Below are 17776 nucleotides of genomic sequence, written 5' to 3'. Positions count from 1 at the left end.
GTTAAGTCATTTTCCTGCCAGTTTGCCTCCCTTTGTCATTTTTGTGATTTCAGCAAAAAATTCATCACTGTTTCACTAATTGTGTTTTTTTTTTGTTGTGTGTGTAGCTGTGGTGAAGATTAATAGCTTGTGGTGAAGCTGTCCTGTGTAGGAGTTGGCCTCTTGTGTTGGTGCTGGTGCTGCTGCTGTGTGAGTGGCAAATGGCAATTTGCTGAATTTCAGTTTATTTGCAGTTTGCTGGTATTTTTTTTATGATAAGATCTGGTGTTTATGATAAGATCTGGTGTTTATTTGCAGTTTGCTGGTATTTTTTTTTGCTGGTAGTGTTATTTGCAGTTTGCTGGTATTTTTTTGCTGGTAGTGTTATTTGCTGGTATTTTTTTGCTGGTAGTGTTATTTGCTGGTTATTTGTTGGTAGTTTTTTTAGGATGTCTACTCACCCAGAGTCTAGTGTAATTGGAATCCATGAATCCATTGGTTCCCCCCCATCCACACCCCAATCTAATTCTATTCCTAAATCCAGTAGAAGTGAAGTGTGGAACTGGTTTGAAAAAGTTGTTGAAATTGAAAATGGTAAATCTGTTACAAAAGCAAAATGTGCAATATGTGGAAAAAAATTAGATGGCAGTTCTTCAAATGGTACAACTCATTTAGCTCGTCATTATAGGAAACATATTGAAAGCCAAAATGTTAATATTGGTAATCAAATGCTTTTACAATCAAATGCTGCTGGTAATTTGTCAAATTTTGTTTATAAAGAGGAAAATGCTCGAAAAGAAGTTGTTGATTTTATAGTTAGGGCAGAATTACCTTTTACTTTCGTGGAAAAACATGATTTTAAAGGAATGATTCAAAGAGGCTTTACTCCACAATATAAAGGAATTTCTGCCACAACTTGTAAAAGGGATGTTATGAAACTGTTTGTTGAAGGAAAATCTCAATTGCTGTCTTATTTTGAAAAATATGAAGGCAGAATTTGTTTGACTTCTGATGTTTGGTCTTCTAGACAAAAAATTGGTTTTATGTCATTAACTGCTCACTTCATTGATGCTGACTGGAATTTAAATAAAAGGATTATTTGTTTTAAAATGATTGAGTATCCACACAGTGGACAGTCACTTGCAACTCATATACATGAGGAACTCAACTCTTGGCGTATCCACAATAAAATTTTTTCAATTACACTAGATAATGCTTCAAATAATGATGTTGTTGCTGATTTGCTGCCTTTATATCTTATGATTGATGATGTGCCTAGACAAATGTTTCATGTGCGTTGTTGTGCTCATGTTATGAACCTGATTGTGCAAGATGGTTTGGCTATTTTAGGTCCTTCTATTGATAAAATTGTTGCAATTGTGCGTAGTTTGAATTCTTCAAATAAGAGACATGAAATTTGGAAAAAATGTTGTGTTGATGTTCGTTTGGATAAGAGAAACATAGACAATGATGTTCCTCATAGGTGGAATTCCACATATGCATTGTTAGAAGTAGCCATTCAATATAAAGCTGCCTTGCATAGATATGTTCAGACAATAAATCAATCAACTAGAAGTTCTACTTTACCGATTCCATCTGAACATGATTGGCTTGTTGCTCAGTTTGTTTGTGGTTTTTTAAAGACTTTTGATTCTTCAACAAAAATATTATGTGGTGTGTATTATCCTACTTCTAGTCGTGTGCTGACTTGTTTGATTGATATTCATTGTGCATTTCAATCATATTCTCATATTAATGCATTTCAAACTGCTATGGTTGCTATGAAAAGTAAATTTGATAAATATTGGGCAACTTTTCCTAAATTGTTTTGTTTTGCTACTGTTATGGATCCTAGGTTCAAAATTTGGGCAATTAGTGAGTGGTTAAATGTTATTGGTTGTGAGGAAGATGACATAAAGGTAAAGGTAGATGAAATTAAGTCTTCTCTGTTTAAATTGTATGACCATTACAAGTCTAATGTGCCTGCTGCATCATCACGAAACTCTACTGAAACCACAACTAATCCTCAAAGTACTGTTTCTGGTAGTACTAGTTCTTCCCCAATTTCTATTCCTAACTTTCAAAACAGTGCTATGAGAGCCTTGAAAATGGCAAATGTGCAATCCTCTGTTTGTTCTACTTCTGATTTGCAATACTATCTTGATGCACCAGTTTTAGATGATGTTGATGAAACTACATTTTCTGTTTTGGGATGGTGGAAATCACATGATACACAATATCCTGTGCTTTCCATCATGGCTCGTGATTTGCTAACTGTTCCAGCTTCAACTGTTGCATCCGAAGCTGCTTTTAGTGCAGGTGGTAGAGTGGTATCGGAGAAGAGGGCTAGCTTGAGTCCGAACACTATAGAAGCTCTAATCTGCGTCAAAGATTGGCGCTTAGCTGAGGCAAGAATGCAAGAGGCTGCTCAAGAGGAGGATTGGGCAGAGGATCTAATGAATATCAAGCTATCAAGACCTGAATTTGTTGAAGAAGAGACCCCTTCCCCTGCTGAATCAGCCACCTGATTAACTGATTTTATTTTTTCAGTTTCACTATTGGTTTGTAATTTGTAAACTCCATAAGGAGTTAAGCACCATAACTCATAACTGCATATTGTTACTTTTAGTATAATTAAATCAATACATTTCAGTTTTGAGGGTTGTGTATGTGCCAACCTAGTTGGGATGTACATGTGAAATGCAAATGATAGATAGGTTGTGTAGGTGCCAACCTAGTTGGGATGTACACATTCTATAGTGATGCATTTCCCCCTCTATTTATAATTAAATTATATGTTGTTAACTTGTTAAATTGTGACTTTGGGAGCTGACATTGCAAAATTTTGGCAAGTTAAAACCAATGAATTAGATCTGCTAAGTTTTATAGTTATAATAGACATAAATTAGGCAATAAATTAAGCAATTTGAGAAGCCAAAAAAGCCTAATTTGGGCTGCCCGTTCGGGCTTATTGGGCTGCCCGTTCGGGCCTAGTCCGGCCCGGCTCTAAAGCCCGTTAGTCTCAAGCCCGATGGGTGGGCTTCGGATTTGTGTATTCAAGCCCAAGCCCAGCCCGGCCCGGCCCGAAAGTTCTGTTGGGCTCTTGTACTTCAAGCCCGAGCCCGGCCCGAGCCCGAAAGATTGGGCCTGGGCCAGCCCGGCCCGGCCCATTGCCGACCCCTAATCATTTCCAAGCCTCATTACAAATTTACAAACACCTTAAAATAGATTGAAAATGCCAGTTCCATGAAAAGGACCAAAATGAAAATCCTAAAACAACATCCTCGAGCCCATGTAATTTATGGGTCCATATCCCAAGCCCTTAAGCCCAATCTCATTCGAGTCCACTCCCAATTCAGCCTCCACTCCAGTCCCTTACAAAAGTCCACCGACCTCACCTGCAGCAAGCCTTACTTCTCAGCTAAGAAAACCAAAATGCAATGAATCACGCAAAAGGAAATTTGTAGTGAGCAAGTAGCTCAACCAACGGCTTGGAAGTTGAACTCCCAACAAAGCAAAAAAAAAAAATAATAATAAAAAAAGCAGACATGTGGCCAAATCTGACAACACTGGTTCCCACCAAAAATATAGCCATTTTCTTTCTCTCTTTCTACTTTTCCCGCTTTGCTGCTCCATGGCCCCACCTTTTGCGTTCCCACACTACAACAACGTGGCCACCCCATAAATCCAGCTCTCCCACGTTCTTTCTGGACCCCACACGGACCAACCCACCCACCATTTCTTTGGGCCCCATCCCACCCGGCCCAGCCCAGCCCAGCCCACTACGACTATATATATACATCGCATACTCTTCACAAACCACAACCATCTCTACCAATTAAGCTCTTATCAAATATCAACCTTCTACACACTCTTCACTCTCTCTCTCTCTCTCTCTCTCTCTCTCTCTCTCTCGGTCGAAGCTGTGAGTCTTTCTTTGCTTATACAAATGGCGAATTCGAGTGTAATCAAGGCCTTGGTCTTCGCTTTTGCCGTCGCGGCTTTCTTCGCGGCTGTGTCGGCTCAAGACTTCAGTGCCGCGCCGGCTCCGGCGCCGGCTCAGGACAAAGGAGCCGCTCACTCTGTGATGGCTTCTGGAGCCATGATCTGCGTCCCGTTTTTGTTGTCTGCGCTCGCTCTGCCTCTCTTCAACCACTAGATTTTGGCACCAGAGTACATCCGCACCGTCCATTTATTATTACTATTGATTCTTTGTTTATTCATGGAAGATATCAGACTCACACTCGGACCACTTGGTGTTTTACATTCTTTTATATAATTATTATATACTTTTTGAAGTGTAGGTTTTACATTTATTATTCCGATCTTGTAATAGTATCAATGTACGAGTGTGTTTTGTTCAATTCTTTTTTATTTATGTAATACCTTATACAGTGTATTGGATTTATTTGATGAATAATGATTTATGGATTACTTTTTATTTTATTCTTTGCTCTCTCTAATTCTCTATTTTTTTCTGTTTTTATTTGCTAATTAGTGAGCGAAAGAATTCAAGTGTAGCCTAAATTTTTTTGTATTGGTCACAATTCGGAAGACAACCTTCTTAGGGTCAATCTAAAAATCGGTTTGCTTACAACACCCAGCTGAGAAGTTTTATAAAGCAATCAGTAGTGGTGAGCAAATATGCGCCGTTTCTGCTTTCCAGTTTTGCTGCTCTCAGGTTTTTGTGTTCGCTCAGGGCCTCAACGGCTCAATCAACTCATGCTCTTCTATGTTCTCTTTGGACCTACACGCCTGCCCCACACCCACCCTCACATGAATGCATGATACAACAAAATTAAGAGTTAATTACACTTACACCACTTGAAGTTTATTATCTTTTCACATATACTCCTGGAGTTTTAATAATTACATATACACCCCCTGAGATTTTAAAACTATTGCATATAACCCCCTACAAGAAAAATAAATAAATAAATAAGAAAATATTTGTATTCAGGTTGAACCTTACACCTTGAATAATCTTATTAGACTATTTAATCCCTTAGCATGCTTTTTTTTGCATAATTTTTCATCATTTTCGTCTCACTATAGGAGGTTATATGTAACAGTTTTAAAACCTCAAGGGGTTTATGTGTAATTATTAAAACCCCAGGGGTGTATGTAAAAAGCCGATAAACCTTAGAGGATGTAAGTGTAATTAACTCACAAAATTAATAAGGGTATATATTTATTCCTTTTATTTTCACTTAAAATCATAAATTTTGCCAATATTTTTTTTTTTTTGCCAACAAATTTTGCCAATTTAATCGTTCTATTTTAGGACATTCTGCATTTGAATGAACTTTATTTTCGAATTGAAACTAATAAATTATTGAGTATTGACCGAAAATCATATACGTAGTCTTTAATTTAATTTTCAAACAAAAATTAAAAAAAATCGCAAACTTAAATTTCAAAGGTCCGTTGATTTTAACTACTAAATTTCAATAACTTTTTAGTTTAGGTACCAAAATTAAATAGCATTTTAGATTAGGTACTAGTTGAAAAGTTAAACAAATTAATAAAGTAAAAGGTATTAGAATTTACAAATATTACATCACATGCCACTACAATAAAAAAATAAAGAATAATATTACATCACAAATATTACATTAATTTATATTATATTGTATTAAAAAAAAAAAATCAATCCAGTCATAACTTAACTGTAACTGTCTTGGTAAATTGAAAGAGACAACTCACACCACTATACTATATATTATTTTGAGTAAAAATATTGTTTTGACCTCTATTTATACTATATTGTAGTATAATTTCTCTAAAAAAAAGTCAACTAAGTCACAACTTAACTGTGACTGTCTCACAACTTAGATGTGATTGTCGTTCAGTCACAACTAAATTTGAAGTTGTAAGTGTCGTACAGTCACAACTAAATATGAAGTTGAGACTACATTAACAAATTTTCAAGATAATATAAGAGCCTCAAGATCAATTTTGTCAAAACCTTATAAATTTTAACTAAAACACATCATATGTGGGCCAAAGGATAAAAATGTCAAATGAAAAAGGCTAAAATCAAAGGGATCAACATATTTGTGACCTAATCTAAAAAACTACATTTAAATTTAGTAGTTTAATTCACTACCACAATTTTGGCCAAAGGCCTCCAATGAAGGCAACTAAAGTTGGGGGCGTGCCAATTGCTAAGGACGGTGTTCACCAATAATTAACATTAGTGGCCACATTAATATGTCAGATATATACAGTGAATTCATATCCAACCTTTGCTTCTGATTAGTTGATAACACAGTGGCAGCCCATTAATTTAAAGTAATAAAAGGGGGTCCATTCATTTAGGGACTAAAAAAGGGAGTTAAAAAGGGCGTTCAATGTTTTGTCTGGTTGCTCCTACTTGCTAAACCAAGATACTGGGGTTCCCTTGTGGCAGCATCTCTTTCTTTCCACCCTTAACCCAAACAGAATCCAGCATCGGTGGGTGTCAATGGTCACGCCTGAAAGTTCCGATCGGCTCAAATCCCCAAATGATGGGGTTGCTCCTCCTCCAGTCACCATCGGAAAGTGGGTTCCCTTTGGGTTAGTTATCGCCCAATAACTGGGGTTCCATCCTACCATTGATGGTGCATCGATGGGTGGGGGAAATTCATGGGTTTTTTTGCTTCTATGGCTACAGTGATTCATGTTAGTGGCACCTGGACCTGGGTTTTTTCAGAAATTGTGGTTCCTCTTTGTGCTTCGGCTGTGCGTGAATGAGGAAGCACCTGCTACCCAAACCAGAGGGCTTGGCTTTGTTCCGTATAATTTAGTTCTGCGTTGGTCCGACTGTGGAAGTTCTAAAGCTTCCAACAATCGGGTAAGCGATATTTGCAAAATATGATAATCAGTAATTATACAATTTCCAAGTCTTGCTCTCCTACCAACAAGCTTATTCTTTGTCGTTATATTAAGACTTTAAATGGCATAGCTGTCTCTTGTGTTAAGCTTGCAGTAGATCATATATGGTTTGAATGTATTAGTTGTGTTGAGGATAATGATGTAAAATGTGCAAATTGCTGGAGGTTTATGTAGGAACGGACCTCAATTAGGAGGTCCGGGCCTCAGGGTTTTGTGTGCGTCATGGAGGTTAGGTGCTGAAGGTGGAAGTCCGTTCCTCTTATTCATGTCTTTGCTGAATCAGAGGCGTGTCTGTATTTTCATGAATTGTGGTTATTAGTTCTTCTAGTTAGTCTATACAATATAGGTGCTCTTACCCCATTTTGTTGTTTTGTTAGAGATTTAGTTGGTTGGTTTCAATATTCAGTTAGCAGTCAATATATAGCTTATCATTCTTGGTTCGTGTACTCATTCATTCATTCAAGCAATATAGTTCAGTTTATTCTAAATTGATTCCTTTCATTTTCTCTCTATTTTTCTATACTCTTTTGTTGCTTGGTTCTGAGATCAGGTTGGTGTTGGTGTTTATTATGAAGGAGTAAATTTGGATTTCTTCATTGCGGTGGTCTTTTACCCTTCCTTCCCTTTTACTAACAAAAATACCGGGACTCCCAAGGATTAAACTCAACTGTACCAGCAACTCATAAATCATAGAGTGACCAACTTTTACCACTCCAAACAATAATAGTTGAATGTCATGGATAATCTATATAGTAGACATTCTATAAAGACTTGAGAGCTAAGCCACTGTTATTAATTACACCCCTGCATATTTACTAACAGGCCTTGGAAAACACGTGACAAAAAAAATGCCTTGTTAATCTAGAGAATCATATACACCAGTGGTCTCTTTGGGAATCAAAGAGAACTTGATATCGAATATTATCATTAGAAAAAAAACCAATTTCCAAGAATTGGTGGCCACTTTGTGATGTTCAGATCAACATAAGTGTCAAAAATGCAGGGAGGTCCGCCCCAATCAATGTGTTCTACACTGGATAGTAATACATTTTGCAATAATAGTACAACTGTCCTGATTTGTAAGCATTTAATTTTCAGATTGGTGGAATAAATCAGTCACAAGTAGCTTTAAGAAATAATGGGTGAGAACTAACCTTCAAATCCCTGCTAGTTCATTACTGTAGCATAAACAGTTGGTCCAATACTCTCTAAATCCAACACTAATCCATAACCACTACTTGGATCATGCAATCAGAATTATGTTAAAAAGTCTGATTAGCATAGAAATTTGAGGGTGGGAAAGACACAAAGTAGTTCATCCTTTAACACTTAACAAATTTGGTTTACTTTTGTCGAAAACTGAGGATTAATAATTTCACAACAAGATTGCATATACAACTTCTGGGACCTGAATGCAGTTCAAAAATAAAGTGCATTTATAAAGAGTACATATGCTGAACCTCTTTTGTTTTGACTCTTTAACAGTCCAAGAATATTCCAGTTCAGCTATTCACCCTTTGATTTCTTGAAGGAGCCTTTAGTTTTATTTGGGGATGACAGTTGGTCACCTTGGCGAGTTTAAGGGGATTTATTCAGACTGTTTTCTTTTCTGATCTCCATTAGGCTGACAGTTTGATTTATCAATATTTGACAACCTTTGAACGTCCATTGAAGACCTATTTTCTGTAAGACCTTTTTTCATTGCCAATTTAAAAAGTGACCTCTTTTTAATTACTGGTCTTGTGAGTGTTGTCGAAAAAAGTCTACTTGATTGATACACATATATCATTTGATGGATTTGTTGGATGAAAATTATTATAAATTAGCTAAACAATTTTTAATGTACACCCTGTCAATTTTACCATTACTCATAATTTATTTCAACTGACAACCATATATTTGCACTTCATTTTCAGGAACACTACACCCAAGTGGTCATTTGGTGTACAATGATCTAACTCATAATAGGGTAGATTAGAGGTGGATAGACTGCTTTTTATACTGCAGGCGTGCTAGAGTGTATCAACCAGGGATTGTACGTGCTTCATAACTCATCGAGTTCTTCATTCAGGTTTATCAATGATTAATAAGGGTTGGGTCAAGCTTCACCGCTTGAGCAATGATTATCAGACTCACCTCACGGATTTCCTAGATACTTGTTTCCTAAACCATTCAGTTGACAACAAAGTTAAATGTCCTTGTCGATTATGCTACAATCAATATTGGAGATCCAGAGCTGAAATTCAGGAACACCTTACAATTGAGGGGATGGATCCCCGGTACATGGATTTGCCATGGATCAATCATGGCGAGGCGATCTCGAACCCAACTTTGGCAGAACTCCCCAATGACATTGGTGTGATGGACCACGACACAAATGCATCTGACATGCACTGTCTGCTTGGTGATATGTTTCCTTCAACAATCCCCCACGAAGCGGGAGAAGACAGTGGAACAACACCTCTAAATCCTGCTGGTTGCACTCCTCAAGCCGAACAATTCTATAAGTTTGTTGAGGATGCTGATGCCCCTCTATATCCAGGTTGTGATCGCATTAAAAAGCTAGAGTTCATCGTTGCTCTTTATCATATCAAATGTTTGCACGGTTGGACCGACAAGTCTGTTTCCGACCTTCTTACTTTGCTCAAGAGATCCTTCCCAATAAGAGAAACGCTCCCTCCCTCATTTTATCATACCCGAAAATTGATCGGTAAGCTTGGATTGACTTACCAAAAGATTGATGCATGTCGACATGATTGTATGCTTTTTTGGAAGGATCATAGTAATGATGTCGCATGCAGTGTATGTGGGGTAGACCGGTACACCAGTCAGAGTAGTGGAAGTGGTCATAATGTTGCTGCTAAGGTTTTGAGGTACTTTCCACTTGCTCCTCGACTTCAACAGTTGTATATGTCTAGGCACACTGCTGAGCATATGACTCGGCATGCTTCTAAGCGTGTGAAAGATGGTGTCATGAGGCATCCGGCTGACTCTCCAGCTTGGACTGAGTTGGACAATCAAAACCCCCACTTTGCCATGGAACCAAGAAATGTTAGAATCGGTCTAGCAAGCGATAGTTTTAATCCCTTTGGACACATGAGCAGCCAACACAGCACGTGGCCTGTGGTTATTACAGTCTACAATTTGCCCCCCTGGATGTGCATGAAGCAGCCATATTTGTTCCTATCTCTGCTCATTCCTGGTCCTAAGGCACCAGGAAATGACATAGACATTTACTTGGAACCCCTAGTTGATGAGTTACGCCTCTTGTGGTCCGAGGGTGTACGTACTTATGATATTGCAAGTGACCAATCATTCACCATGCGGGTAGCTTTTCTATGGACAATCAATGACTTTCCAGCATATGCTAATTTGTCCGGATGGAGCACGAGGGGAAAATTTGCTTGTCCACAATGCGCCCATGATACATAATCCCAATACTTGTGTCAGGGTCACAAGCATTGCTATTTAGGTCACCGAAGATTTCTTCCAATTAACCACCGGTTCCGAAGGGAGAAGAGTGCTTTCAATGGTTATGTGGAGAGACGGACAGCCCCTATGCCCTTAAGCGGGTCTGCATGTTTACAACAGCTGAGCACCCTAAGATTCACATTTGGCAAACGTCGGTCCAAGTCACTTGTGAGGGTGCGCACCAGTACAGGTGACTTGATAGAGTACACTGGTCCGTGGAAGAAACAATTTGTTTTCTTCTCTTTACCGTACTGGGAGTTCAATCTTCTTCGTCATAACTTGGACGTCATGCATATCGAGAAGAATGTGTGCGACAATCTGGTTGGTACGCTTCTAGGACTCGAAGGTAAAAACAAAGATGGCATGAATGCAAGGGCTGATTTGTAATTGCTAAATTGTAAACCTACCCTTCACCCCATAAGACGTGGGAGTAAAACATACTTACCTCCTGCGGCTTTCACCCTTAGCAACATAGAGAAGGTCATGATATGCCAGGTGTTAAAAAGTGTGAAAATTCTTGATGGCTATTCATCAAACCTTTCGAGGTGTATCAATGTACAGGAGAAGAAAATCCATGGTTTGAAGAGTCACGATTGTCACATGCTTCTACAACATTTATTTCCGTTAGCTATACGGAGGGTTCTTCCTAAACCTATCACTTCCATTTTCCTTGAGCTATGCAACTTTTTCAAGAATATTTGCAACAAAACGTCCACCCTCGCAAGCATTCCTCGACTTGAACCCACGTATTGCTTTAACTCTGTGCCAAATGGAGCGTATCTTTCCTTCGGCATTTTTCGATGTTATGGTCCACCTGACAGTACGTCTTGCCACCGAAGCGTCCATTGGGGGCCATGTACAATATAGATGTATATATCCAATTGAGAGGTTTGTCCCAAACTTTAATTTTACGATGTTCAAAGTGATTAAATCATTTTGAGTGTTAGATATTCGTTTTATATTTCATTTGATTGATTTGGTTTCAGAGTGAATAAATGATGTTTTTGTTTATCATTAGTACCTACATACACTCAAGTCTTATGTGAGAAATAAGAGTCGGCCAGAAGGTAGCATAGCAGAGGGATACCTTGCGGAGGAGTGTCTTTCCTTCTGCTCAATGTATTTGCAAGGAGTTGACACCCGTCGCAACCGTTTGGGCCGAATAGCTACGATGGTGAGAATGTACCTCAGCCAGGTTATGCCATTTTCCAAGGGCAAGGCAATGCGAAAGGTGTTGGAACACAATTTTATTTAGATAGTGCCTTGAGGGAACACGGGCATCGCTTAGTCCTTTTCAATTGCCCAGAAGCTCAAGAATTTATCAGGTACCTTTGTAAAGGGTTTTCATACATAAAACCACTTTTACTTGATCAAGCGCCCCTACATCTTATCTTATTTGTCAATGTTATTCGCAGTCAACATCGGGAGGCAGTGCGTGCTGCCCGGAATAGGCAAACAACTCTTTTGGAAGCCGACACCCTAGCAGATAATACACTAACCAGGGCCTTTAAGAACCATGTAAGTATGGCTAATCATGTATGGTCTTTAGATTTCTGTTTTACTTTTTATTTTTAATGATGGTTATAGGTCCAATACTCTATTCTTATTTGGTGTTATGCCATTTTCCACAAGTGTGTTGTAACTAGTACATCGCTTAGTTTCACCGTTATTTCATATAGGTGGAGCAGCAAGTCCAGTTAGGAATTCAAGTGGACCCTGACTTATTAGCGCTGTCATATGGTCCAAGTAATTGGGCCACCCGGTTCAAGAGTTTCGTCACAAACGGATTTCGTTTCAGGATCAAAGAAATCGACATTAAGAAGAAGAACCAAAACAGTGAGGTTTTTGTTGTAGCTGACACTAATAGTTATGCCAGTAGACGGGACCGGAACCCCCGGATCGGTCCCGTTGGATACTACAGTGTGTTAACAGATATTATAGAGTTACAATATGAAGACCGAAGAACTGTTGTGCTATTTGATTGTGAGTGGGCTGACACGGCAAGTGGTGTAAAAAAGGATGAGTTCGGATTTAATATGGTTTCTTTTGAAAGATTGCTCCGGTCTGATGACACTTTAGTCATCTCATCACATGCTATGCAAGTTTTTTACGTTGAGACCCTTTAGAGATTGGGTGGAAAGTTGCAGTTAATACATAGCCTCGCGATCTATACGACATGTCAACAGTGAGTACAGGGGATGTTGTGGTGCACAAGTGTTAGATAGACTTGGGCAGACGAAAACCTATTGGACCGTGGACGTGATATTGATGGAACAACAATAGATTGTCCCCTCACGCCACCCCACCATTGAATAAGGTTAGATTTTGCCAGGTCCCTGAAAACTTTGGCTTCTTTTGACTTTGAACTCTGTGTTGTGGCCTTACTTTGAAAACTTCCTTGTATATATGCATGCTTATGTGAATATGTTGGGGCATGTACTCATGTATTTTTCAGTGATCAACTTTGTGATATAAGCATGTGTAATTCCCTATTAGATCATTAAACAAGTGTGAGGTGGAGTGAATAGGCTTTGACAAAAAAATATACCAATTTCAATTTGGCCAAGATAATTGAGTAAGCAGCGGAAACATTAACACAATTGAATCAACTAAAGTAAATAAATCAAACAATCAATCACATAAATAACACTAAAATTGTTGACACAAACAATCCCTCCACTGGGTAAAAACAGTGGGACCATATTCGAGTAGTGAATCCACTATGATTATCTGAAAAACATACAACCAATAGCGCGATCCAATTCCTCTCTAGACTCTTGCCTTGAATGAAGCAACTGACCTCACACCACTTGTACTTCTTCAATCACGTGGATAGCGCAGAGATATTATTGCCAACCTTATGCACGTACATAAGGTTCCCAATTCATCTTCAACCTTCAAGCTTTCATCCAATCTGAGTTATTAATGTATGAACCGAAGGTGATAACTTAAATCATTTAAAACAACTCTTGGACCGGTCAGATCACTTTTTAATTCATATTAAAAATGTGTCAAAAAAGTAGAATCGTTACACATGGTCCGGTCCCTGAGAATAGGATCCGCACCTGAAGCCAAAATTTAGAAATTACCTTATTGGAAGTTCGATCCTCACATGGAGTTTCGGAACTAACGGCCAGAATTTTTTTAGGAACCTTACTGAAGGTTTGGTACTCAAGAAAAAGTTCCGGACTTCGAACTATCAGTTTCAACGCCAATGTACTGGAAGTCTGGTTTTCAATTTAGAGATCCAGACCACAGTCATAAAACATCCTAGACCACCTTACTGTGTATCCGGTCCTAAATTTTTACGTCCGGACCTCAAGCCTTGATTCATAACAACAACCTCACTGTTGATCTGGTCCGCAAATTGAGGTCCGAACCTCTATGCACAGTTTTAACACACACCAAAATTTTACAAAATATGCAATTCACTCTAACCTCCTCGATTGCATAAGGTATTGTGGGTCAATTTACCTTCCTTAAAATACATGCTCAATGCATTGCGATATAACTTCAGATGTTGTGTGCATTTTGATTCGAGCATCAATCGCTTTAGTTGTGTCACAAACTACTAGGACTGATTTGCAAACATCCTAAGTAGTTACAATCACATGAGCGTTTTGTCTAGGGAATTCGCCAATTACGAAGTTGCACTCACAATTTCCCCCTTTGGCATGTTCTAGACAAAACCTCTATACATGAAGATACACAATAAAAGACACAACAAAGGACATAAACCTGTAATAAGTCTTGTACCTGCAAACAATAGATATCACAACTAAACACAACCATAATCTTATCAAGTTTTAATAAATATATGGAAAGCAAGATAGAAAAGATTCAGTTTGAATTCAGAACTTAATTACATCAAGGTATGACAACCATTGAATTACTACAAAAAGGTCCTATAGCCTATAACTGCAAACACTTCAGCTCCCCCATGTTGGCTAGGAAATGCCAAAAGGCCTAATACAAGAGGCACTAAGCAGAACTATCAGGTAAGCGATCTTTTAGTTCGCTTAGAGTCGCGTGGATGGCGTGCAAATCCCCGGCATACCGCTGCTCAAATGCATCCATGCGGTTATCATAAGCAGCAAGACTCGCCAACAATGAATCCAGGCGAGAGTCAACTGAGGAGAAACCAAGGTCAAGACGCTCCATGATGGAGACCAAGTCAGGTGTAGCAGGAACTCCAGAAGAAGATGGATCGGATGGAGCAGTAGGACCAGAAGGAATCTCAGGAGGAACTTGAGGCACAACAGACCGGGAGCTAGCATCACTTATGCGTAGAACCCTCTTGTCAATCGGACTATCCGGGTCCCATAGAGGATCACCATCCAGCACAGGAATCTTCGAACGTTCAGCAAGACGAGTGATGAGACATGGAAACGAAAGTTGAGCATGCACATTTTTTACCGTGCGTCCACATTCCACAAGATGATTGTAAATGATGTGCTCCAAAGGAACTGGAACATCAGAGGAACTCAAGGCAATCATCAACCTACATGCTTCATCAGAGATGCGGGATTTTTGACTCGTGGGAAAAACATTGTATCGAACAAACATAAACAACGTGCAAAATAGTTTTGTTCAAGAACCAGAGATGACGCGGTGAGATGCAGGGGGAACAAACGAAGGTGCATTATAAAGAGTGGTGATAATTTGTTCCCGTGACAAGGAGGAAGTGAACTTGAGATATTTTTTGTAATCAGATTTTCCAGGTGTGGGCAGCTTACAGACATGGCGAATATCATCACGAGTGATCTTGCAATTGTGCTCTCGAAGAAATACATGGGAATCTGTAGATGGTTTGAAATCCGCAGGGAAATTGGCATAAAATTCACCAACAATATTGGTATTGAATTGAGGGAATGCCTGGACAAAGGATAGCAGACCACGTGCGGACAGTATATTCACAAAATCACTATCCATGTCACCAATAACAAAGGCACGCTCAGAGATAAATCCTCTATTTTCTATCACGTCCCAACGTGCTTCACAATCCAGATTCCGAAATCGTTTCAACTGAGGAACGGAATCCGTAGGAGGAGTAGGCTCCTCCCGGGGTTCGGAAGAACTCGCCGGAGTTTTCTGTTTCTTAGGGGTGGGTTGCACAGAGGATGCTTTCTTAGGGGCCATGACTCTAGACATCAACAATTAATGACAATAAACCATAACAACATGCAAACCACAAGGACCGGAACCACAATAACAGCACAGACCAAACCCAACACAGTCACATTGAAATTATCCACACCCCCAAACAAGAGAACAAACATATAAGCCAAAGATACAAAAAATTGAATTTTGGAGAATGTGAGGACACATACCTGAGCAAGAGCATCACCCATTTCGAAAATGATGAACAACCAAGATTAAGCATAAAGAAACAACAACAAAGAGGATAAACCAAGTTAGTAATGATAACAGAAATTGAAGGAAATGTGTTGGAATAGCCGAAAATTTAAAGAAAATACCTTTTCAAGCCCTAACTTGGAAAATCAGTGAAAAACACCAATTTGAACGCTCAAACAGCAATGGGTAATCTTCGTAGGCTTCCGAAAATGGTAAATCAAGAAGAATTTATGAAGATTTTCGGAGTTGAAAAGAGATTTATAGGAGGGATTTGGAAGAGGAAGAGAGAAGATGAGAAGAGGCAGAAGGACCTCATGTGCGCAGGGCAAGGGGAAGAATGAGAAAAAAAAGATAACAGGAAGAATAAAGGAGAGGCACGGTACCCGGGAAAAAAAACATTTAAAAAATTGGGGGGAATTTTTACAAATGGGGTTTAATTAATTGAAGGACCGGTTCTCTCAATAGGTGTCCGGTTCGCAGTCGAGACCCGAGAGGGCAGAGGTAGCCTGGGGTCCGGGCCTAAATAACGAGGTCCGGTTCTCAGACGAAATATCAACGCAGTAGGAATTTGGATCGCCCCTGGAGATCCGGTCCTAAAAATGGGGAACCAGTCTTCGGTGTTGGAAATTTTTTAAATAAAAAGATTTTCAGCAATCAAACAGAATCTTATCCCAAGACCACGCCATTATTTGAGATCCACTCCAGTATAAAATGTAAAGCAATCAGTTTACTTGGTCTTCCAGTGCCGTAATGCTCTATATGAACTGCCACTTAGCTCACCCTACTTAATTAGATTGCTCCACCATACCCACAATGCCCAGGAGAATTAGGAAACCTGTCAACCTAGGCTTATAGGAAATTGTTTTGTGAGGAGCCTCCACAATGGGATGTCCCTGCAGACGATGCTTGCTCTCAAACTGACTCATCACCCACAAATGAACTTGATCCAGATTTTGTCAACACCATAGTGAACACTTGGGTGCCAATGAACCAATATGTGCCACGAGTCCCTCGAAACTCTAAAGGTGAGTTAATTTATAACTCACCAGCACTTGTAACTGAAGGCCAACCCAATAATATGGAGTGGGCACCCCAAGTTCACATGCCTGCACCAGCAACTGAAACTGTCATGATCCCCTCAGACATTGAAGATGGAGAGACCAAGCGTATCATCAACAAATACTTCCCAAGTAATGAGAAGGATCTGATTAGCACTGGTCATTGCTCCCCCATGATTCCGATGCTATTTACCCCAGATAATAAAGTAATTGGGGGGATGCATGGGGATCATGAAGATGTTAGGGCCACCAATTTGAACGCTTCCAGTAATTCCAAACAGAATGATGGGCAGCGCAGTTATGAGAACATGTATGTGCCAGACACGTTTGATGAATCATGGGTAACTCCGAGAATTTTCCAAGGACGACAACCATGAATGTAAGTTTTACTGAATTAGTGTACGAAGATGTTGCACAAAATGTAGTTATTTCCTCTTTCAGTAAGGGTTATTAGACATCATGTGTAGGACTTAGTTTTAAGCAAGATATGTACCTGCTTTCTGTAGGGTGTCCCCAAGGTGTAACTTATGTGGTTGCAGTATGTTTAAATGTGTTTGGAGTTTTGGTGGCTGATGGACTCCCTCTGCATGGATTTTTTTTTTTTAAGTTTTTTTCTTCTATCTGCTGTAGCTTTCTTTTTTGGTTATGTTTGAATTTTCTACATGTTTGCTTCCCTTGTTTTGTTGCTGCCTTTGTGGCTTTTTTGAATGGAATCCTTTTGTTAAGGACAAAAAAAAAAAACATTTGTAATGCATTCATGTTCTGATGTTGGTAGTATAATGACCAGGAACCCTCATGTATGCAAGTATTTTAATTGGTTCTCTGTGCAGTAGTGGATGATTTGGTCGAATCAATTTCAATATTTGTAATGAACAGCACTGATTAAACCCATGCTTCTGATGCTTCAATTTATATGGCAGTATATTATCAAGTCATGATCCAGGTTTTTGTATATGTTCTCATCGCTGTGGGATTTTCCTACATAAGGTTGCACATTAATTTCAAACTGAGGAGTGCGACATATACTACGTATTCCA

General features: G+C 39.1%; 1 protein-coding gene across 1 annotated transcript; it reads left to right on the top strand.

Annotated features, from left to right (window-relative positions):
- Positions 1-8934: 8934 nt before the first annotated feature.
- LOC147292170 (uncharacterized) lies at positions 8935-12452 on the top strand. The gene is made up of 5 exons (XM_086236144.1): positions 8935-10182; positions 10306-10672; positions 11582-11651; positions 11742-11844; positions 12006-12452. The coding sequence occupies exons 1-5, from the start codon at positions 8935-8937 to the stop codon at positions 12450-12452; spliced, it is 2235 nt and encodes a 744-aa protein (XP_086092270.1).
- The last annotated feature ends 5324 nt before the right edge of the window (positions 12453-17776 follow it).

This window comes from Dryas octopetala, chromosome 3 (genome assembly GCF_963921425.1).
Source record: "Dryas octopetala chromosome 3, drDryOcto1.1, whole genome shotgun sequence".
Classification (NCBI taxonomy): domain Eukaryota; kingdom Viridiplantae; phylum Streptophyta; class Magnoliopsida; order Rosales; family Rosaceae; genus Dryas; species Dryas octopetala.
Note: the sequence above shows the minus strand (reverse complement) of the source record. Positions and strands in the feature narration are given on the sequence as shown.

Coding starts and splice junctions, on each gene's coding strand:
- LOC147292170 (XM_086236144.1), top strand. CDS start 8,935: ATGATTAATAAGGGTTGGGTCAAGCTTCACCGCTTGAGCAATGATTAT. Junction 10,673..11,581: donor TACGCTTCTAGGACTCGAAG/GTAAAAACAAAG, acceptor AATTTTATTTAG/ATAGTGCCTTGAGGGAACAC. Junction 11,652..11,741: donor GAAGCTCAAGAATTTATCAG/GTACCTTTGTAA, acceptor TGTTATTCGCAG/TCAACATCGGGAGGCAGTGC.